This window comes from Sprattus sprattus (genome assembly GCF_963457725.1).
Source record: "Sprattus sprattus genome assembly, chromosome: 3".
NCBI classification, from domain to species: Eukaryota; Metazoa; Chordata; class Actinopteri; order Clupeiformes; family Clupeidae; genus Sprattus; species Sprattus sprattus.
Window position 1 is genome coordinate 39,712,001 of NC_137922.1, and position 25,099 is coordinate 39,737,099.

General features: G+C 44.6%; 1 protein-coding gene across 1 annotated transcript; it reads right to left on the bottom strand.

The window, feature by feature from the left end:
• On the bottom strand, window positions 1-25,049 carry grid2ipb (glutamate receptor, ionotropic, delta 2 (Grid2) interacting protein, b; the record flags this gene model as incomplete). Its single annotated transcript, XM_080834687.1, has 23 exons — window positions 1-72; window positions 295-459; window positions 1,035-1,153; window positions 1,324-1,453; window positions 1,552-1,638; window positions 1,994-2,149; window positions 2,290-2,489; window positions 3,170-3,259; window positions 3,898-3,985; window positions 4,286-5,155; window positions 5,490-5,854; window positions 6,129-6,261; window positions 7,851-7,945; window positions 8,441-8,566; window positions 8,902-9,053; window positions 9,499-9,792; window positions 10,230-10,299; window positions 13,975-14,060; window positions 16,324-16,575; window positions 22,788-22,942; window positions 23,251-23,583; window positions 23,793-24,046; window positions 24,965-25,049. 23 exons carry the CDS (start codon window positions 25,047-25,049, stop codon window positions 1-3), a joined length of 4,377 nt encoding a protein of 1,458 aa, XP_080690813.1.
• Between the last annotated feature and the right edge of the window lie 50 nt (window positions 25,050-25,099).

Consider the following 25,099-nt stretch of genomic DNA (forward strand, 5'->3'; position numbering starts at 1 on the left):
TCACCAAGCCAGAGGAGAAGTCATGCGTGGGCTTCGGGGGTTTTCAATGGCCTGGGTCTCGTGTAACGCACGCTGCAAAACACCAACAAAGTACTTTAGAGACCTCAAGAATGTTTGCTGCAACTGCCAAAGGCGAAACATCATATACCATACACTAAGTGCAAGACGTCAGAATGGGAATGCCTTTGTGTTTCTGTTTCTAGAGTCACACAGTTCCCATCCCTGCACAAAACAGCCAAAAGACTTCTAAAAGGTGCTCAGAAATTAACTTCAGCCGCATATATTTTGTCTCACCTCAAACTTAGAGGTGAATTCTGCAAAGATGGCGAAGAAGGCCTCGGTGGAGGTGGCCTTGCTGTCCTCCCCGAAGAAGGAGGCCACCTTGCTGAACTCCTCCATGGCCCTCTGCTGGAGTGAATCTAGGGACTGCATCGCCGGGTGGCTGTTCTCCAGAAAGCTCTGATACCACACCGTCAGGGGGGTCAAACCACACAAATCACAGGGCCACAACCACGATCTTCAATGCACATTTTATACTTTGCATTATTAAATGGAACTCATTAATTTGTAAAGGGAAGGGAAATGTTGTGGAAGGTGCTTTAATGGCATTCTGTTTGGGGGAATTTACAGAAATGAATGAGGACAGTCAAATCTGCCTTCTGTCTCACCCAGAGAGTTCAATAAGAATTTGGCATGAGAAAATGAAGAAGGTATGGAGGCTGAGAAAAGGTTTCTACTACTGGAGCTCACAGTCTCAGTATTCTCCCTTGGTTGCTCTTTTAAGGAGGCAAAATCATTGAAATATTAACAACCACAAGCTAGCTGCAGTCTGCAAAGGGGAAAAAGGCAATCTCTAGATGCCTGGCTCTGTCATCAATACTGTGACTGTATCTATAACTCTGTGAATACATATATTTGTAAAAGTAAAAAAGAGTGAATTGTGGGTTGGGTTGTCGCTGTATGGATTGGGTCCATATGTGGGTATGGGTATGGATTGCTTGTTGTATGAAAGCACTGTAGAGGGAAAAGGATACACTCATGATGACAGCAAAGCGATCCTCTGCCGTGGCTGGTATTTTCAGACAGGCCATCCGGATGTCTTCAATGGTTGAGTGGAGGTCTGTGAGGTCTGCAGTGATAGTTCTCTGGTTGACTGTATAGGGAGAACAGCATATGGTTAAAATAACAACAACAGGGCATGTTGCTTCACGTTTTCCATGGAATAGTCATATCCCCATTCATGTAAGGTTGATTTGAAATGATATTCTGAAAATGGAAATAATCTGAATATGTTTCCATAATGTTTCCTTAAATCTAACGTACCTTTAGCAGCAAGTGGCACGGTTGTGAGGTCCCTGTTAAAGTTTATTAGCTCTGGGAAATGTTGGCATAGTGATTTGGCAAGAACATGAAGAAAGGTTGACTTCCCATCAACAGTTTTTGTTGTGCTGAGCTTTAAAAGACAATAACAGTTCAACATAAAAACAGGACCCACATAACAGTAAAACACATACAGTACATGTCAAAACCAAAATAGTATATTGTACATACCTCAGTAAGAAAGTTAATTTTAAATCCAGTCGTTTTATTTGTTTTAGGTTGACCATTGTTCAGGTAATTCCCCATTGCCAACACAAACTGTCAACAGAAACAATTCTCAGTAAGACGGCTCTATATAAATAAACAAGCTTGTAGAATTAGGACAGTAATTAGCAAGCCAATCATGGTGGCATAACTTTTTTATTATAAAGCCTCCATAATCATGGTACTGTTACATAAGGGTGGCTGCCTATGACAGGTATAATAGTGATGACAAAGCTTTGTGAAGCTTGATGTGCTCCTCTGGCCCCTGAGCTGCCTGAATAGTACATGAAAACACTTGCCAGTCAGTGAATTTCACATCAGAAGTTTTTTTAAGACTGTAAGACAGTGTAACGGTGAGGTTAGTTGGTATTCGCACTGCTTGGATCTCTGGCAGTGGAAATGATTTTACCTCCAGGATCTTTGCCAGCTTTTTGCTACTCTTAAGCTCCAGGGAGGCTTTGTAGATGCACTCATAGCCAGCCCTCATTTCCTCCACCTTCTCCTGCAGGGTAGTCTTAAAATGGAGACTCCGTAGTCTGGTCTTATACTCAGGAACCAATAACATCTGCAGTAAACACACACACACACATTTATCTTTACCCCAGTGAATGTTACATTTAAGTAGATATTCATTTATACAGACACGCACACACACACACAAACACACACACACAAAACGTGCTGAAACAAGTCATCTGTCATTACCTGAAGGACAAACTTATCTGGCTCGCTAAGTTTGGAGGGGTCCTGGTCATACTGCGCATACTGCTTAACCTCCTCGTCGTCAGGGGCGTAGAGCAGCAGCTGCTTGATGTGGGTGGGCTCCAGGCGGTGCTCCGTGCTCATGGTCATGAGGACCTGCCGCAGCTCGGCGGGGGACAGCTTCAGGTGCGCTATCAAGATGGCTGTGCACAAGAACCAGGCAGGGAAACATGTACTGCTGTGGCTCAACTGTCATGATGCCCAGCACAACCAACATAGTAGCCCCTATGACTTCTGATTTCACAAGGTACTGATTAGAAAAAGAGTGGTTTGGTTCTAAGTAATTGTGATGTTATTATGCATGTTTACACCACTATGTTTTTAACAGAAGTCACCTGAAAGGAGGCAAGAATGTTACGTATCATTTTTTCTGTGCCTCTTACGAGAAAAAGAAAAAAAACATGAAAGGGTTAGCCAGGGAACCTTCTAGGTCATGTCATGTCATGTCTGTATCCCTGACTGACCTATGCCCCTCCAGTCCCACGCACACTGCGCCTCATTTACCTGTTTTATTGTACCTGGTTCAAAATGCAGCTATGAATCTTTAAAGTGGAATACATTTACAACATCCATACTGCCAGTGCACTCCAGCTGTTTGTCTCGATGTATGAAATGCACTGAAGTATTGACCTGTGCCCTCCAACTTGTTCATGTCTTTATAACCACTGCGGTGTTTGAATAATCACTACATAGCTCCCAGTCTAATCCTACGGCTGCATGCAGAGGAAACTGCAACTGCCCTCCCACAACACCTCTGCTTCCTCTGCGTAACCTGCCGGGTAAGCACACCGCCCACACACAGACACCCCGTCATCACACTCACAAGCATTGTAGGCCTTTTTGTGAGAGAGGATCTCGATCACGTCTTTCTTTTTAAAGCTCTCCAGGAGGAAGGTGGGCTCTGGAAGAGAGACTGACACATTAAAACCACAGTGTGAGCATTCGTTCTCCAGGCACTGGCTGTGGGCACATTTATAAGAAGAGGATTCTTAAATGGAACTGGATGGAGATGCCGGGATGCCAGTGAGTGGAGAACGGATGACAGAGGGGAACTGATTCACACATGTCCATTGGATATAGAGGGCATGAGGACGCTGAAAGAGTCCAGAAACAGACAGACGAATATGAGCCACATAATGCAGACAACATGGTTGGACTGTCTATGATCAATTATTGTAAAATTGCTAAATGAGCATTTAAAGAGAGAAATAATGCAGTAGTAGTGTACTTAATGTAGATGTTTAATGTAACTTATTTACTACATGCAACGAATGTTTGTGTAATGTTGTGTCTATTGTATTATATTTCAAATAAATACGCACCCAATGTAGGTGTTCAATTACTTAAAGATCTTACCTAGAGGGTGAAGCTTTTTCTGTAACATAACTGCCTGCTCTGTTAATACTAACCATGCAAAACAGCAGAATAATTCTAAACATGTGCAGTAAAAGGACAGGCACATGACGATGCTTCTGGGATTATATGAGAGTATGATGGTAGTACGATGAACATGCATCACATGATAATGTAGATGAACACCACCAAACTTACTGGAACTTCTCTGTGTACCAAAATGCAACTCCAAATCAAGGTACTTCACCATGTCACTTAGTTTATCATAATCTGCGTCTTCCCCAAGCTATTGAAAAAAGAACATCAGTTACTGTACTGCAGGGCCAGTTCATTCACAAAACCTACATATTTAGCAGCCTGTTTTACATTGTATAATAAGACTGAGCAAGACTTACAGTTGGACATCTACTTGATGCACCACCCACACATTAAAGACACGGAAAATCAATAATCACAGCAAAGCGGACCCCATTAAAAACATACAAACAAAAAAACTAAAAATAACTCTGGGTCAAAGAGGCATATCCACAACTATGCCATCCAACAGCATTTGAAGCTCAGCTTAGAACCTCAAGCCTCTGCTCACCTGTCCCCAGATGGTGCCCTCGGAGTTCTCCACCTGTTCCCAACGCAGCCTCTTCACACTCATTTGGTTGGAGTCGGCGCCACTCGGGGAGGACTTTGGAAGGGGCGGGGGCTCGCACGGGGGGAGCGGAGGAGGGGGCGGCGGGGGCACAATCTGGGAGAGGGCGCTCTCGTAGGTCTGGCTAGTGGGCAGGGAGGCGTGGGCCTGCTGGGGCCGGGCCGAGGGGCTGCTTTTCCGGGCGTGGAAGGAGGAGAGCTGGAGTTGCAGGGAGTTGGGAAGGATGGGGTGCGGGGCGTGTGGCTGCGAAGGCTGTGAGGCGCGCGGTGGCTGGGGGGAGCTCAGGGGTGAGGGGAGCATGGCCGTCTGGCTCCTGTGGTGGGGGTGGTGGAGCTGGTGGCTGGAGGGCAGGGATCGGGGCTGGGGGGAGGTGTGAGCCACCGCGTTGGACTGGGGTTGCTGCTGCTGCTGCTGCTGTTGCTGCTGCTGCTGCTGGGTATGATGGTAGCGGTGCTGCTGGTGGCGGCGGTGCCCCTGCCGATCATCACAGGAGAGTACCTTGTTGAGTGGTGGCCGCCCAGCCAGGAAGGGGCACGGGGGAGGTGGGGGTGGAACCGGGATGATGGGGTGGTGCTGGAAGGCCAGAGGCGGCTGCGGCAGATGCGAGAGGGGCAGCGAGAGGGGCGGAGGGGGGTCGGTGAACTGCGCAGGAGGAGGTGGGGGCGGGGGGCTTTGGGGTGGCGGTGGGATGTGGTCAGAACCGGAGGAGTAGGTGAGGGAGTTGGTGTCGTCGCTGCTGCTGTGCATGTCACTGCTGGCATTGCTTAGCTGCCGACGCAACGTGTTCGCCTCCTGCTCGTCCTGGAAACTCATCTGCAGAAACACAAACATTGAAGCTCACCTACCATTCAGGACAGACTAGGCTTGACTATGCATGTGTCTAGTAATAGTTTCACTGTAATAATTAAAGCTGATGTTATCAACACTTACACTTTAAGAATACTTAGGATGGCTTAAATTACACTCTGATTTGTATCACTAATGGTCACGGAAAATGGTGGGATCCTCCCAGGCTGTTCAATCATAGAAATGATACTAAAGAACAGTGTGAATGCATTAATACACGAAGAAAGAAAAGGAGAGCACACTATGGATTCGACTAAGAACTAAAACTAAGGAGTTGGCGAGAACCAACTATGTTGTTTACCTGTTTGTGTTTGTATGTGTGAGTGTGTACATGTGAGACACATGCCTCCTCATAGTCGTTCTCTCCGCCCACAAAGTCGTCGACGAGGGTAACACGGTGGCCGAGCTGCTCGCTAAGCGCGTCCAGGAACTTGTCAGTGTCGCGGCTACGAGGCGGCCGGGAGAAGGTGAAGAGCTTGCGGCGGCGCGAGAGCGGACTGGGCAGCTCGTCAGCCAGTGGGTAATTGGGCGAGGGCAAGGGGCTGTCCAGGGTCACGTATGGGTTGGACTCCACGCTGCCCGGCGAAGGGTCGGGAGAGGTCTGGTAGAACTCGAAATGGGAGCTGGGTTCCTTCCATGTAAGGGAGAGGCCAGGTTTACGGGTCCCTTTTGAAAGAGAAGGAGATAACAAAGCACTGTGATGTCGTCCATCTTTCAGAAAATAACTACACATTCCATTATTTAAAAAATAACATCCACGGTCTTGTATAGTCTTACATCACCTCACAATAGGTTTTGGAAATAGTACGCAAGTCTTAACCATGAATGTGATATGACAAGCATTGCTGATGAGGAGCTTAACTATGCACTTATTAAATACCCAACCTCCTACTTAACAGAAAACGATATTTTTTTCAAACAGGAAGTGTGTCCAGAGTACCTGAGGAGAAGGATGAGCGAGGGTGTGTTTGGCTGTCTGGTAGGCCGCCGCTGCCTGGGGAGGAGTGACTCTGGAAGGATGTAGCACTCTTTCCTGTATACACACCCTCCAACTCGGTGTACACTCCTGACATCTATGGTATATGGGCATGATTAGATGGGGCATTTGAGACACAAGAGGAAGCACTGGTGGAAAAGTGGCCCAGTCACACAGCATTGGGACATATAATTAAAGGAGACTATTTTGACAGGTTCATCCTGTCTACTGTTTGGGAATAACGTCCGCCTCAAGTGACTAACTTCCTATTGTTCATATGTGAGAGTTCGAAGGGATGTAACAAAGCTCTGTTTACTTTCCATGGGAGCAATAAACAGCAAAGGAAAGTAAAACTAATGAATCAACACTGCAGGGAGCAATAAATGAGTTAAACATCGGCTCAGTATAGCAGCCATATTCATTACCACAGCGAGTTCTACTGCATACTTTTACTGCACTGGGCAGTCTTTCTACATGTTTCTGTTGAGAAGCTGCTCAGTGTAATATAATGGATTTCAGCTCTACTGAAAGTGAGACAGTCTCAGCTCTGTAAGACAGTGGTCCTTCTGCCTGAAATTTGAAAGTGTATAAAGAAGGAGAGCAGATGATGAAGACAAGTGTGCTTTCTATAAATAACCGTAGTTAATGGGAAGTTATGATACTGAATAATTTTGACACAGTCACAGTCAAGATGATATCTCAGGCTAGTCACAGTATCCTAACAATATCATTCGGGCTAATATAACTAAAAGTATCGCTGCATTAGTATAACGCCTGATCACTGCTCTCAGCCTTCTATGTCCTGTCAACCTGGATTCTGTGTAGTTAGATTGAAGTAAACCTTTTTAATTAAAACACTGCACTTGGGTCTTACTTGTGATAATTACAATTACGCAAGATGGTAAGCTGAATAGTTAGACGGTAATGATACCTAGCACCTTTGAAGTAGAACAGGTAATGACATTGAAGGGAAAATAAGTAGCCATTTCTTCATTAGCTGCAGTGGTAGTCTGTTAGTAGTCACATTTATGTAACTGCCTAGCAACAAGTTTCAGCCTGGGGGAGGTGGAATGTGCTGAGCTATGCTAGCTGCCTCAGCTTGTCTGCTGTTGTCACAGTTATGCTCCTCAGAGAGACCCAGCTGCTTGTGCTCTTTCACTCCTACAACAAAATCAATCTCTTCATCTGCCATGAGAAACCAGAAACAGTCTATCCAAACACACTCAGCCCATCATAAATGTGCTTGTTGCCATTAGCTATGAGCGGAGCTTTAAGAGTTGCCAGGTCAGTGTTGGTATGTATGACTCTTTCTGAGAAAAAATGCGCGTGATCCTGAAACAATGCAGACACCTTTTCAGACAGAAATAGTAGCTATAGGAAATACATGATGAAGGCATACTATCATTATTTTTTTTAAATCAATTCATTCGTGGGCTATCCAGTTTACCTTTGATTTTATGCCCCAATGCTTGTTTTGATCAGTGCCACAGCCAAGGGTCATACATGTCTGGTGAAGGACCATGCCACATATAGTGCAATTTTAAAAAAACATGTCATGACCTCACTGCCAGCACATATGTGACCATTGGAGCGGCAGGTGATGGATAGTGATTGAGTGTGTGTGATCTGTGGGTAAGCAAAGGTGAGGGGAGGGAAGGGGGAGGGGGGGGGGGGGGGGTTACCCACATGATGGTTCATGCTGGGCGACTCGGGGAAGGAGGTGCCGTCTCCGCACTGCCTCTCCTCTGGCGAGGGCCCGGCCCCAGGCTCAGTGTACATCCCTGAGGCACACAGAAAGCACCAGCGTCCAGCATGGGAGCCAACAGGGGCACCTCACACACACACACACAAAAGCAGTATGCTGCCCGCCCTGAACCACTTAAGCAAGCTGGGCTGTGGGGAGGCAGCATCTGAAGCTAACGAGAGGTTAGCCAGCCAAGAGCAGGCTGGCAAACAAACGACAGACTGCGCTGAAGGACTGTCTCTGTGTTTATATTTACATTCCTTTCCATTTTTTTTCCTTTCATGAAGCTGTTTTCAGAGACATAAACATTAAACCAATCACAGCTGTTTATATGCCTTGCAGGCACAAAAACAAATGGACCTCCAGCAGGGAACATTTGTTAGTCTGTCGCTTTGAAGAGCAGAGAAGATGCTACTAGTGTGAGAGCATGGGATGCAGCACAGTTATGACCCGATGCGGCGCAGACCTGTTATAAAGTGTTAATAAAGGAACAGTAAACAGAGGTAAGGGCTCAGCAGGCAGAGTGGCATACCCATTCCCAGGTGAGTGCCGATGATGCAATCGTCGGAGCTCCGCTCTCTCACGCTGTTTCTTTGTGATGTGCCCGTCACACGCATGGAGCTGCTCCTCCGGTGGGACTCTGGGCCCAGTTCTGACTCTTTCGGTGCCGCAACATTTACAAACGCATCAGGCACACACAAACACAGACACACACAGACACATAAACATAGACACAGACACAGACACACACAGGCATACACATTTAAACACAAGCACAAGCACAAAAATAGAAGCAAAAAGGCATAAACAAACACAGACACACACACACACCGGTATACAAACATACACCTACACACGGCAAGCCACTTAGGTATAACTTAACTGAAAATGAAAGAAAAGCACGCAGCCCACTCTCCACTGAGCTGAATGATAGTGTGCTGAATGACTTGGCCATGGCCCATATTTCTGTTCCATTTAACGCGAGCGCCCCACCTGCTGACTTGAAGCCGAGAAAGCGGGAGATCTTGCTCTGGCAGTGCTCCTGCTCCTCGTAGGTCAGCAGCTGGTAGATGAACTGCCAGATCGTCTGCTTGGCTGGCGTGTCCAGCACAGGATAGATGTCCACAATCAGCGTGTCCACGTTCCTAAGAACAGGAGCACAGGCCAAGAGGAGTGTTCATGTCACTTAAAACGTTTTTCACACTGAAAATATAACTATAAAGTCATTGGAAAAAAAAGACTAAAAGTTGTAGGGAAACACTTGACTAAGTATTTTTCCTCAGAGCTTTTAAAGTTGAAATTAAAACATTCATCAAAATCTGCCAATGTTATCTTTTTCTTCCTCTGGGTTTGCTAATATGCTTTCTTAAAGCATTATTGCAGTCATAGACACTAAAGAATGAATATAAAGTAGAAGCTCTATAAAGGTACCAAATGACTGGTTTGTTGCAGCCTCCTTTCTCACTAAACTATGATTTACTGATTCTCCATTGAACAACTGGAAGAACAATTCCCCACACAATTTCAATTCTTATATAAGAAGCAATCTATAGAATCCTTATGAAGAGAGGACTCTCCTCCGACTCCCACCTGTGCTGGAAGAAGGTCTCCAGGGACTTGCAGATGCTGTAGCGCTCCTGCACAGTGAGCACGTGCTCCAGGGTCTGGCTGAAGGTGCGGCCGTGGACACGGATGCTGGGCGGCAGGATCTCCGCCACCCACTGCAGGGAGACGAGGGCTGGTGAGCGCGACTGAGGCAGCGGTGGTGGGGGCGACTGGTCGGCCTCCTCTGAGTCAGATGAGGCCGGCCCCTCCTCCACCACCAGCGTGGGGTTGGCTCCGCTGCCCTGCAGCATGGAAACCACCTTCTCATGAGTGCAGTTCCTAAAGAGGGAGGCACACGGGAGGTAAGCACACACGAATACACACATGCTCACACAATCACACACACATACACACACACACACACACACACACACACACACACACACACACACACACACACACACACAGAGACACACACACACACACACACACACACACACACACACACACACACACTCACAAACACACTCACACCAACACACACACACACCCACACACACACACACACAGCTAGTGCACACATTGAGACACATACATTATCCTTTACACAAGATTCAAACTGATACTCTAGAACATCTGACAAAGGAATGCTCAAATCTTTGCATATTAATACAATATCTATATTACATCACAAATAGGCAACTATTCTGGATTTCATTCAGAGTGGTAATTGACCTGACTACAAATCAATACCAGTGAATATGTCCAACACAAACCTCATGTCTAGACCGTTGAGAAACAGAATACGATCTCCAGGCTTGAGGCCACCTTCATCTGCAGGACTGTCTATAGAGGGAGAGATGGAGGAGGATAGTGAACATTATGAAAGAAAAACAGATAGATAGAAGGGTGGATGGATGGATGAATGGATGGATAGATTGATATATAGATAGATAGATAGATAGATAGATAGGCATATAGATGGATGAATGGATAGATAGATAGATAGATAGATAGATGGAGAGATAGATAGAAAGGTAGTAATGTAACCGAGCGTTGGCACTTAGATCTTTATATCACAAGAATGACACAGGCGTGGAAGGGAAAACAGTCTCGTTTACTTAGTACCGACAAGAAGTGGGCTGGTCACAATGTGAGAGCTGGAATACCTATTTCCAAGCTATTTACACACAGACAGACACACATGGGAACCCTGAACACTGATAGAGTCAAGAGGAATAGCGTTCTAGGACACAATGTCTTGATAGACAAAACATCTCATTGAACTGAAGTCAACAGTGGGTCACAAGAGGGTTTTCTCATTATGAGGTGTCTCATCACGATGCTAGACACCCACACCCTTCCCATATTCAGCTAAATACTCCCACCACACACACACACACAAACACATATACACACAGACGCAAGCACTCGCACACACCCACACGTAGACACAAACACACACAGCCCTCCCATATGGTGCTCGCTGACTCAGCGCTGACTGGCCTGTGCACAGACCTGAAGTGGGCGAACAACGTCAAACACAACACACACACACTCACCTCCCCCACTTCAGCAGCACCCCAAATACACTACTTCAAGCTCTTAATGCCATCGTCACACTACCGAATACAGCTCCCTACAGCTTTCATTTCAAACCATCACCCAGTAACCTTAGTTCACAACTATAATCACACAGACACTCTTAGGTGAAAATTCATTTAAGTTACTTACACACACATTCAGATGGTACATTTTTTAGCACATACACAGAGAAAGAACCGTCAGCACTTAAGACTCAAAGACATACAGAAACAAAAAAAGTCCACACACAAACATACTTGATTGAAGTCAGAGTTTCATATTTCCCTATCACACACACAAACACACACAAACACACACACACACACACACACACACACACACACACACACACACACACACACACACACACACACACTGTTACGACCCTGGCGGGTCTAGGCCCCGCCCTACGAGTCATGCCTGTTATCTCTGCCTGCTTTTCTCCACCTCTCTGTCTCTGCAGTAGGTGATTGAGGACAGGTGTGTTCCTGATCAGCTTGGATGATTGAGGACAGGTGGCTTCCTGATTAGCTGGGCTACATAAGCCATGACCAGCCGGCAGTCAAGGCTGCTCTGGTCCTCCCGGCATTTTGGCTCTTTGGCGTGTTTGTTCTTTGGTTGGTCGTAGGAACTTGGGTTTGTGTTTGGTTCTTTGTTGCCATGATTTGATCTCGTTATCTTTTCGTTTGTTAACCCCTAAACTGACTTTGCACGACACTTTGGTTTACTCCTCACAATACTGAATTGCACCACACTTTTGCATTCCTTTTACTTTGAAGTAGCCTTATCCTTTTAATAAAATATTTATTCTTCTAAAACCAGCGTGGCCTCCCCTTTATGTTGCGTGCATTGAGCCTGCACGTCACATATGGGGGCTCGTCCGGGATTGTTTTCGGGATTAGGTAAAGCAATTTTGTATCCACTTTTTGGGAAATAGTGGTTAGAAAAACTTTTATTGATTTGATCGTGCGTTTGACTTTTGGTGTTGATTGGCGTAAACTGCTAGTCTAGCAAAACTGGGGAGACCCACGCTGTGAAATTGGAGAATTATTTAAATGAGAGGTACATTTTGGAATGAGAATTGAGTAGCCCTTTTGTTTGGGAATCGATTGATTTGTTAAGTTGGTGGTGATTTAGTTTGACTTCTTTTGTTTGCCGTGGAGGAGGAGAGCCATTTTTAAAGAGACTGCAGCTTTTGGCTTGTGCTGCAGTGTGCATACTAGGTGAAGATTGAGTACAGGTGTAGTTGGTAACTGGGTGGGGGGATGGTAAGTTATACCTTACCGAGCTAATGTGAACCCCTGCGCAGGTGAAGAGCGCTTACCGCTGTTTGTTTTTTTGCCTTTCTTATTTTAGTTTGTTGTTTTTATGGGTGTGTCGTACGCGCTGGGGTTGCTTAGCAACTCAATTGCAGGTGGGCACATTGAAGACTAGCACTGGAAATAGCTAGGACTGTTTTTTGAGATAGATGCGGGGCAGCTCTAGTCTTTGGGTTTTATGAATGGGTGGCACTACACCTGTGCTTAATTGATTGTGCACTGTCGCGTCTGGGCCGTTGGAGAAAAGATGATTTGTGATCACGTCTAGTGGCAGTTTAACCCTTACCCACTCTTTCCTTTGGGAACTAGCCAGTGAATCTGGTAGTTCGATTTTGTCCTTTGGGAACTAGCCAGTGAATCTGGTAGTTCAAGTTGTCCTTTGGGAACTAGCCAGTGAATATGGTAGTTCTAACCCACTTTCCTTTGGGAGCTATGCAGAAATATGGTAGCTCTAACCCTAACCCTTCCCATTGGGAAATATGCTGTCACTGAGGGTGATCATAGATTTTATCGTTGTCGTTCTTCTCCGATGCACTGACATGCACTAATTTCTCCTCCTGTCTCTTCCCCTGTCCCTCTTAGATTACTTTTCCAGGGCCTGGAATTGCTGGGGGGCAGCAGGTTGTGTGGCTGGTGAGCGTGAGTGTGTGAGTGAGGTGGTATTGTTACATTCTGGCCCCAGTATGAGTGGTTGGATGGTTTGTAATTTGTGACGTGGACAGTCTAGTATTGTTTTAAATAGTACATAATCCCATTAAGGTGGGCTTCTGTTTTAAGGGGGGGGATGTTACGACCCTGGCGGGTCTAGGCCCCGCCCTACGAGTCATGCCTGTTATCTCTGCCTGCTTTTCTCCACCTCTCTGTCTCTGCAGTAGGTGATTGAGGACAGGTGTGTTCCTGATCAGCTTGGATGATTGAGGACAGGTGGCTTCCTGATTAGCTGGGCTACATAAGCCATGACCAGCCGGCAGTCAAGGCTGCTCTGGTCCTCCCGGCATTTTGGCTCTTTGGCGTGTTTGTTCTTTGGTTGGTCGTAGGAACTTGGGTTTGTGTTTGGTTCTTTGTTGCCATGATTTGATCTCGTTATCTTTTCGTTTGTTAACCCCTAAACTGACTTTGCACGACACTTTGGTTTACTCCTCACAATACTGAATTGCACCACACTTTTGCATTCCTTTTACTTTGAAGTAGCCTTATCCTTTTAATAAAATATTTATTCTTCTAAAACCAGCGTGGCCTCCCCTTTATGTTGCGTGCATTGAGCCTGCACATTACACGCACGCACGCACGCACGCACGCACGCACGCAAACATTCTAACACAACCCTCCCACTGTTAATGTCATCCACCTTGCCAGTCTAGTCCAAACAACTATCTGTATACTTGTAATCGCTCAAAACCAGTTAATCTAACATTTTCAACAAATAATTATCTAAATATGTGCTATTATCTCTAATAATGTTTATGTAAAACCCCACATGATGGTTCATGATGGTTAAGAGACTAAAACATGATAGAATAAAAGAGGGAAGGTCAGAGGAGAAGAGATGAAGAGCGAAAGAGAATAGGGGAGTGGTAAACGGGAGAGCTGAGAAGAGAGGGGAAGGGAGCACTCCTACCTGCTAGCACAGAGTCTATGCACACAGGAGCATGGCCTCTGAGGGTGAAGCCAAAGCTCTTCTTTCCCCTGTTTACCCTCAGTATCCTGTAATACAGAACAACACAAAGGATACACGTTGCATAACATTTTCATGTGGGCATCGATTTACAATCATATTTATATACAATTTACAAACACATTTGAACATATGTTATCACATTTACATACACTTTACAATCACACATGCGCACAATTTACAATCACGTATGAATACAGTCACATTTATATACAATTTGCACACAATTAATTCAATGACTTCAGATGCTTAGTTGTTCAATTATTGAGATAATTACCCTGTGACTATGCAATAGAGTTTGCTGCCAGTTTAATAAATTAAAGATGCGCTTCATGTATATTTGATAAGGAAGTCTGTTAACAATCATAAGAACAGAAGGGAAACCAACATCACTGCATTTCCTGATGCCCTTCAGCTGCAGCCACTATTCATACAGTTACAATGGTCTCATCAATAAGATACCTCCATTTCAAAGCCCATGACTACTGTTATCTTGCGAGGTGTACAGAAAGGGTCTCCCTGTGATAGAAGGGCTGCTGATAAACAAGTGTACTGTGATATTGCCTACTCGTCTGTTTACGGCAGAGCACAATCTCATTGTGCTGTGGCTATATTTTAGTGATGTTTCATGAACCCAGTGAGGTGGGACAGAGAAAAAGGAACCGAATAAACAACGTAAGTTTCTCAGCAGGCGACGCATCAAGAAAAAAAAAATCACAGCTTCGAATCGCTCGCTTCATTGTGACATTTTCAACATCAAAGTAAAGTGTGGCTGCTTGGTTGCTGTGGCAACTCCTCCAGGCACCATTCGATGCTGAGTAAATAGGAGCGAGGAGGAGGAAGAGGAGAAGCAATAAACATGGTCAATTGTCTTAGCAGTATTTACATAAGGTGGGCTTGTTTAAGTCGACGTCAGATGGGGAAATCATCTGTGGAATAAGGAGGCACGTGGGCTTGACAGTGGTGTAGGAATATGCAGCAAAGTCTTCAGGTCTGGAACTGAACAGTAAGGGAAGAGAGGCTCCTCCTGCACCCTCAGTCACTGGCTCTCAGGCACAGTTTGCCGCATGTTGACCAACAAATGAGCCCTGGTTTAAAGCCCTTTGAGAATGCTAATACGACTTCTAGACTATTTCTTTAGTTCAACCATGATATTTGATGATTACACAGAGATCTCTGCCTTCAAATGCTGAAAACTGGGAATCAATATGTGTGATTAAAATCTCTGAATAACTGAATCCAATTCAACATAGATTCTTTGGTAGTTTATCTATTATTTTGACAGTTTGCTGAGTTTATCTGCCAGGTAAGCATTGCTGAAACTGAAATGCAGTGTGAACTAGAGATAGGGACAGTGTTAATCTTCTCTTACAGAACAACTAGCCATTTCAGAGGTGATTACTGCTGGCATAGTCCAGAGGTAGATGCCATTTTCACAAGAGGCACTTGCTGGACCGTGTCTCCATGTCAACATATGACGCATGTCTGTCTACTCCACTTATCCAACTCAGCAAGGCATCAGCTAATAGTAACATGAAGCAACAAACAGTTTTATAATATAACCTTACTTAATCATCTCACTTCTTTAAGATGGGGCACTGATTCAATGTTAACAGTCAAATAAACTAAAGACATTTTCCTCCTATAAGACGAGGGAAGAAATAACTGGAAGTGATTGTACAGCACTCACGACTCAATACCAAAAGAAACTGTTTGTTAGTGAGGGGTACTGGGGCTTACATAACCAGAAGAAGACAATCAATAAAATCCTTGACTGCAAAATCGCTACGCAGCAAATAGGATGTCTATGCTCTTCCAGCACATGTGAAGGATGGTAAGGGCCATTATGTTCTGAAAACATTGTTTGCACACTTCAGTTGTCCAGTACGGCTGAACACAAAGGCAAGAGTGTTAATTGTGTTGATGACACAATTGGTGAAGGTAAACGGTTGATGAGATGGAATTTATAGAAGGAAAGAGAGGCAGCCAAGTACATTTCACCTGTTTGTTATTAACGCACTGTAACTGCCACACTCCCTGTGTGCCAAGACACGTCAGTGCCTTCTGTTCAGAGTCTGACACAGATACAAATACACACATGGAAACGTGGCTCTACTGAACCTCGCAAACACAAGTAACACACACACACACACACACACACATAGACAAACACATACAAATCCTTACCCAAGAGTCAAGACAGAATTACACATAAAAACACACCCTCACACACCTCACCCCAAAAATACAACATGAATATATACACACAGACACACACACAGACAACCTCACCTCTGGTTGGGCAGGACAGGGATGTTGGCGGTGGTGCTCTTGCGTAGGCCATTCTCTGCGGGGTCGCGTGGCACTGAGCTGGTGCGCTTGGAGTTGTGCTGCCGCTCATGGTGCTCCTGGCTACGGCTGCGGCGAAGCCGGCCCCGGGTTTGCGGCTCGGCGCCTTTCCCCGGCGCCCGGCACACTCGCTCTATCAGGCTCCGCGACACGGCCTCGTCGAAGCGCTGACGGTGCTTCTTGGGGATGAAGATCCTGGCCAGCATGGTGAAGGAAAGGTAGACACAGGAGAAGGGAGAGGGTGGTGATCAGAATGATATCATCGCACAAGCTCTGTCGACGGCCACCAGAAAAAGCCCCGTAAGTCACTACCGCTGCGCTTCAGGTAGAGCGAATCTCGGGTTGTGTGTGTTACCGCACGATGACCAAAGCAAGCAAGGAGATGACTCAAGCTCAGCTTCCAAAAACTACTTGTTGAGAACTGAACTGAAATCCACAGAAAGAACTTTAACCAAAAAACAACACTCCCTCTAGCAGTCAATACGGTATATGGTATCGATTATTGATGGTGAGCGAAGTAGTCCTTGGGACATGAGAGGAGAAGAGGAGGCAGAGAGGAGGATCCCAAAGAGAAACGCAGGGAAGAGATTTCTGGGGAAGCCGTGAGAATATCCACTGGCAACACGAGTCTTACTGAGAGTCATTCTCTACTGAGACTCTCACTGCAGATTCACCCAGCACATACAGAATACAGAAAAGGTGTGGGTGTACTTCACACTACCGCCTCTCTCTCTCTCCCTCCCTCTCTCTCTCTTTCTTTTTCTCTCTCTCTCCCCTTACTCTCTCTCCCTCTTTCTCTATCCCCCATCTCTCTCTCTCCCTCCCTCTCTCTCTCCCCTCTCTCTCCCTCTCTCTCCCTCTCTCTCTCCCTCGCTCTCTCTCTCTCTCCCTCTCTCTCTCTTTCTCCCTTTCTATCTTTTTCTCTCTCTTTCTCTTTCATATTTCTGGATTTATATCTTCCTGAGAACCAAGGCGATAACCCAGCTGCAGAGAACCCCTCTGACTCTAAAAATAACTCTTCATATGTGCACAGAACTAAGACAGGGGAATTGGTAAATATAGTAACAGCTATGTCCTTGCATTCTGTTTATCTTCCGTTTGTTCCAATGCTTTTGTTCTTCTATAATTAACCTATTATGTCTACTCCGTTATCTATCAGCCATGCTTATGTTTGTCATTGATGGTTTTAAAGGTTATCATAACAGTACAAAATAGTATTTCAATAACGTTATGAAAAGTGTGATTTTATATAAAGTGTTTACAAAGATCTCAATGATCTTATACTGTATATCATGATCTGACTGTTAACACCATAAAAACCGAAGTAAAGATAGTCATCACCCATTACAGGATGACATGAAAGAAAATCTAAATTAATGCTTCAGAGGAACAATAATTATTGAAACGACGTCATCTTTCATCATGAAAGACAACAGATTGGTGAGAGGTAGCCTGCGCACCACCCTGACGTGACGCCCCCATTGCCAACACTTCATTTCTGAAACCTAAACAACACCGTGATTATAACACAATGTGGCCACCACTTCATTTCTGAACGCTAAACACCGTGATTATAACACAATGTGGCCACAGAGCCATTTCCCTCTTGAAGCGTCATACCCCCGCATGGCTCTCTTGACCTCTTTGAAGGGTGCTTCCTGTACCGTGTCTGTCCACCTGACAGCACAGTTGCTGGCAAATGTGAATTCGGCAGTGGCCTTGACAATCTAATTGGCGAGGCATTATAAATGACAACAAGAGGACCGTGGGAAATGGCAGCCATTATTCATTCAATCAATTCAGAGTCTCGGGTAGATGAAGCACGATAACGGAACACAGCAGTCTTTGAAAAAAAATAACAACTGACACTTGGAAACAACGGCTGCAGAAGTTCTGCTTGTTCGCCAGGGAAGTATGACTGGGCAACTGCCCTCCTTGACGGAGAACATTTATCCTCAAGAGGGTGGATTATTTTCTCTGTGCCAACACTGAGTCATATCAGCATTGAGGTTACACATGGGCACACACACACAGAAACACCCATGGTGACTAACCCTGAACCCAAAAGCGCTTTTGATGACAAATAATGGATTACATCTCAAAGGCAGTTTTGCTGCCAGACGCCACCATTCAACAATATAAAGGGTTTTTTTTTCCTCACATAATCTTGAATATCCATTTCAAGCTCATTTCATTTCGGATCTGACCTCATTGCAGAGAAGAGAGATTGCATCCTGAGGTATGCTAAAATTAAACAGGGGCCGAAGGGCAGACCGCTCAAAGGACGTGTGGCAGCACATGGTAGTTTGACGACTGGTCTAATTAGAATGGGATAATCTAAATCCACATATGCGGCAATGTATTTCTCAAGTACATTGTATTTTACCTCTAGATCAGCCAGATCATCTACATCATTTGGGTCAATATGCCACACAGCGCCTGGTGGGTCACTATGTAATCACTGAAACATGGCAGAGTAGGTGAGATCACAGATTAGAAGAGGGATGCACCACAAAACAGGACAGGACATCTGCAGGTTATTAAGCAATAAGTCAAAAGTGAGAGTGAGCTTGTATAAGGCCAAGGTTGGAGGCCTTAAATCGAATTACTATGCTGGATCTTTCTGTGTCATTTCAACCAAACTGGCAACATCTTTTCACCCGCTTATTTCAGAAGCAGCTGCTAATTTTGTCTCCTCGACAAGCACACTCAGAGATGAAGGGAGTAGGAGGGGTAAACAAAGAAAATTCAAAAGTGACAATAAATCTGCAGCTCATAAAATTAATTCTAAAATGAACACATGCTTGACATTTGAACACAATGCCTCTGAGATATATCAAATTTCAAGTAAATTGGATATCAGCTACCAGGTGAAATGTAAAAAAATCATTCCAGATGCTATTTATTCTTAAGGTGTCTATACATGTGTGCAAAACTTTGAAACATCAGGTCTGTACCCTGACTTGTTAATGTTATACCTCTAAATATGGTTTGGTTATGGTTATGTTTGGGCCTCGATATCTATTCAGCCATTCCATCCAGCATAAAACGAATTACAGGTCTGGAATCTATAGGAAATATTGAATCAGCATGCCATGTTTCAGAAATGTGGTTATGTTTATTCGGCAAGTTACTAAACAGATCAGGAAAAAAAAGAAATTGCGGTTAATGTCTAGTTTGGTTTAATTCTCAATAAAGGGTACAAAGGGTACCCTTCTGAAAGCCACACAGATATATTAGACCCTCTGTTAAGCTTTTTTTGCCCTGTGGATTAACTCTATGCTCATTGTATGCTCATTGTAAGCACCTGAATACATCATTTGTCATCTCTGCTGGTTGAGTTGACATCTAAAGTAGTGGACAGAAGTACATAAGAGACATTACAAAATGTAAAAACAGTGATAGTGCCCAAGGCTTTAGTTATCTCTTTGTCTGGATGTATGTAGTACAAAAATAGACTGCAGCATTTGCCAAGACGGCAACAATCACTGGAGTGATTGACAAGTCAGCTCCATGCAGCTTGACAGCCTTCTGAACCAGTAATGAAAGGAAACCACAGGAATGGTGTCTGTAATTATGGCTTAAAAACCACAATCCACCTATCTTTACACTTCTTTGCCAACAACAACACCACTCTAACTGTCATGTCAGTTTTACAGTCCATCATACTTTTCTGTCAGTGTCTCTCTCAGTGGCTCATATAATACTCTTTGAAATTATTCTAACACAAATGTAATAACGAGCAATGTCTGTCCAAAACTGACTGAGAGTAGTGTATTTTGTCACTCAGACTGATTTTACCCATATCCCTGGATTAAAGCAGGTGGCCCAGAGGTGTCCAGGTGTGTGATTTCAGAAACTACGGTGGGGCTAGACTATTACATAACACCATCAAATTTCGGATTGAATGGGCTTTTAATTCCTTGTTAATCCATATGAGTTATATTAGGGCCCAGTCTGGAGAGGACCATTAACATGGGGGAGTTCAACTCATTACCCAGTTCATGAGTGGGAAAGTCACTGAAATTCTTTTTAAAGCATATTCTCTGACATGGCCAAAAGCCTTCTTTTTGCATTTTACATAACAAGTATAATAAAAAGGCTAAGTCTTATGTCCACCATGCCAAATGCAAGCAGCTAGAAAATCAGACAGATTAACAGTCACACAGCACCAATAAAACAACAGTAGCCTGCCAAACATAAGCACAAAGCACTGAAACAGCACTTCAGCATCTTATAAATCTTAACATGCCCACAAGGGTGAATGGAAAATATGACACTGACACAAACAAATAAACAAACAAATAAAAAACAAATCTACAACCTACATAATTGTATGAGTGCCTCTGTCAACCAAAACACTCTATATAAATCCAGCTGAATTATGGAATATAAAGTAACTCACCCCAGGCAACTCATCATGACCTAGAGTTGGTCATTATCCTGACACTCAGAGAAATGAATACACCTGTGGAGAGACATCCAAGGATGCTGACGGCTACTGCAGAAGGGCCATTGTGTAACCAGTAACCATCGACGACTTACTGTCATGGGAGACCAGCCACTACACGGTGACCCGCAAGAGCTTAAACTGAATAATGAGGAGAAAATCCATCAGATCCACACCAGAGAGAGAGAGAGAGAGTGCAACAGAGCCAATGAGTGTGGGCGTAGAAGAGAGGTATATTAATGTATAAGCGTGGAGATGTATGCACATCAGCTGTTTATAAAAGGAATAATTAATTGATTGCATTACTGCGGCAATGATGCGCTTTCATGAACTGCCCCTCTTCCAGGCAGCCCACAGCTCATCTCTGTATGTAACTTTAGCAATAATAAAGAGCAATCTCACTGCTGCAGTTATGTATCTACCTGTAATTCACAGGCTACACGTGTATCCTCAAATGCAATTCCTGTAAAATACATTAGGTAAGTGAAAAAAATGTGAATGTGTGGCATGTTCACTACAGCAGTATTGCTGTGTATATATTCATAGCGCAAAAGGTCAATATCAATTATGTGTTAATCCCAGCTGGCTCTACATCAGTGAATGATTATAAATTGTGAAGGGATCGATCTGACTCACTACTGAACGCTGAATATCAAACAATGTGTATTGATTTAAACAGACAGCTTTTTTTTATGTTTTGGGAATGGTGGCGAAAGAAACGAGAGGCCTTAAGTATATTCGGTTATTTACACTTAAATTATGATGAGTCTATCCAATGCTCAGTCAACAATATTACATAAGCATGGGTAACAGCAACTTATCATTCCATATATCATGTCATATCTTTAAACCACATGCCATATCTTCACACTCTATACTGTTCTTTACTTTATTCCCAAATACCCAGTCTTTTGGTGACAAGGATGTACAGTAAGTCAAATCCAACGCATGGGTATGCCCAGGCCATATATTTTCCCCCAAAATCAACTGTTGAATGGATAACCTAACTACTGTCCTTGAGGCAACAACCCGATGATCTACAAGATGGTGTCCCTCTGTGTCCTTGTTCCTTACACACAAACAGATTTCCCTCTCAAGGAGATTACAGATTATCCTCCACAACAATGGGTCATCAGAAAATCACTGAGTACAACTGTAGTGCAACAAGTATAGAGATTGGAGGTGAGAATCTTTATTGCCGTTAAGACTAATTACTTTGTTAATTACTGAGAGTAAGAAGCACTTTATTCTTTTCTTTATTCTTATTCGGTAAACAAACTGGAGATTCTGATTTACAATCAATTGTTACAACCAATTACCATGGACTCACATGGACACAATACACACATACCCTTAATGTATTAATTTAATACCACTTTAGTTGGATAATATAAGAAAACCAGACCAACTGGCAAATCCTTTGTGCCATCTAGCCCTGTATCCACATCCACACCGGCAGTATAGGAATGTCATGCCAAACTCACACCAGTGACCTAGTTGGCCCCCAATGGGCTACCGGTGCCTGACAGAGACATGGGAGACACGTGCCAACCCAACAGGCAGGGGGGCTCACCGGATTAGCTGCCGCATTTCAGCACCAGATGGAGTCCGACCACCCCACTGTGAGGGTCCTGGTGACTGACACTAAGAAAGACCCTGATAATCCCTCTTTTCACTAAAGGAAAAGCTGGCTAACAATAAGCTCAGGCATGCTAATCCCATGCTTTATTGATTTATGCTGGCACACTGATAACATATAGTATCCTAACATCATGCAGTCTCCACACAGTCCCAGCCTCTGAGCCAATACCTCCATTACAGAAATGGAAATGGGAATATGCAGCCCTCCAGTGGCCAACTTAAAGAACCAGACACAGTTTCAACAGAGAGTGGACTGCAATGCCATGGAAACAAAATACCAATAGGAGATACGGAAGAAATGTGTTGCTAAGAGTACCTGATGTTAGCAATAAGCTTCTGATGCTCCTCATTGGTCAGAATGTCAGGGAGGACGGAGGCCAGCCAATCCACCTTCCTCTCAGCAGCGTACTGCTTCAGAACAGCAAACAGCTTCTCCTTGACCTCAGGCTCGTCACCTAGCACCTGGTCAATCTGACGGGAAAACAAAATACACACAATCTGTTGCTTTATAATAATTTCTCTATTGAATAAAACTAATTGTATTATGTAGAGCTAATTAAATGGATCTTAGCTTCTCTGTCAAAGAGAGATGCAAAAGGGAGACATGAAGAGTGCATGAGTTCTCCTTTGCAATCTGAACCGGTTATTGGTTTCTATAGTTACCCAGTAAAATCTATGGCTACACTCTCAACCTTGTATTCTCTCTCTCCACCTTCATCCCCCCCCCCCCCCCCCCCCTCATTCTTTTTCTATCTCCCTCAGTCACTCTGGGCCCTGACCTTCTTGTTGAACTCCAGGGCCTTGTGTTTGCGGTCCAGCCTGAGGCCATCACTGCCCTGCTGCGAGTCCTCGATGCTGCTGCTGCAGCGCTTCTGCCGGCTGCCCATGCACAGCACCCCCAGCCGCAATGTCCGGCCCTGTGACGCCTTGATCAGCGATGCGGCCGTCTCGTGGTCCTTCACCGGGATGCCGTTGACCTCCATGACATAGTCCCCCGCCCGCAGGCCTCCGCGACCCGCTGGTGAGAAGGGAGAGCAGTCCTCCACCAGTAGGGGGCAGTCTCCGACAATGGTGAAGCCAAATCGTCCGTCCGGCCCTGGGGTGATGTCCATCTGTGGCATCCAGATATAGACAGGTAATTTTAGGTTCTGTTTGAAAAAGGCTGGCTATTCATGCACGTTAAGTTAAGCATTACACTGGTTTTCAGTCTTGTGGAGTTTTATTCAGGCTAACTAAAGATCATCATTCTTTAGCTTTACGGTTTCAATATTGAAATATCTGTCAACATTTGGATATATCAGTCTAGGTTACTGTGTCAGACCTGGTGGATGCGTGAGACGACCCCAATGCTGGGGGGGATGTTCTTCTGTGACTGGGCCAAGGCAGTGAGCTCCTGGGCGCTGAGGGTGGACACATCCTGGCCCTCGATCTCCAGCACCTGGTCTCCAGGCTGCAGACCTGACAGCTGGGCACTGCTGCCCTCATCCACGGACACGATGTAGCTGGGCCCATTGCCTCCCAGCTGGAAACCAAACTCCTCTGGCCAGTTCTGGTTGGATGCTGGCATAGTGAGGACTATATGAGAGGGGGAGGAGGGGGGAGACAGAGATAGAAAGAGAGATACAGAGACAGAGAGCGAGATATATTTAAAATAGAATTCTTAAATTAGTGGTGTTAGGTCTGTGACTACAACCTTAATTTATGGTCAACCACAATGTGAACTGGCAGACTGTCCCATTGTTCATCTGTTTGTTTTCTCATGAATCATGACTATGTGTGGAGGCAATATCAAAAAAACAAATATTATGTTGGCAAGGGATTCCTGTGTCTGGTTATACTTGGATCTTGAGAAACAGTACAGGCCAGGGACACTCTCATCATGATAATAGAGTATTTCAGAGGTGCATAGACACTCATACGGAGTCATATGAACAGCATTAAGGAAATGGATGTTTGAATCACTCTGTAGAGCTCATTTAAAGTCTCCTCTGAAATGACTGAACCTTTCAAGGGGACTGACCTCATTCAGCCAACAGATTCTGACCCGGAAAAATCCCAGAAGCATTAGGCCTATACACTGCCCCGCAGCTAACCACCTGCAGACGTGATCATCCGTACCTGGTCAAACTATCCGTAATTCTAATGGTGTGATTCTAATAAAAAACTTTCACAATTTGCACAACATGTCTATGCAGTGGGATTTCAGCTCCAGGCCTTTCAGTCAGATAAGACACAAAACACACAGTGAATTCCGTGTATACCGCTGCTTTCAGAGCAGTTTACTCAAATTTTAATACCAATTTTTGGAGGCTTTAGAGGTATTGTGGTGTGCCAGCCCGAGTCTGATTATAATACATTCCTACAGCATTAAAGGCAATAATGGCATAAACACATTAACCTAGATGCACATATAAGGGAGCCTCATGTGTACCACAGAATGTGGGTTAGCTGTAAAATCTACAGCTGAATTCCAGTGGCAAAAGAGTAACTTACAGAAATCTTTCGAAGACTGACGAGAGACAGACTTGCCCTGACGCAAGGAGTACCGTCCCCTCTTGTTCTGCAGGAATTTCTTCATTGTGCCTCAGTTCTGTAGGACAGCTGTCAAATATGTGTCCTCGGCAGTAG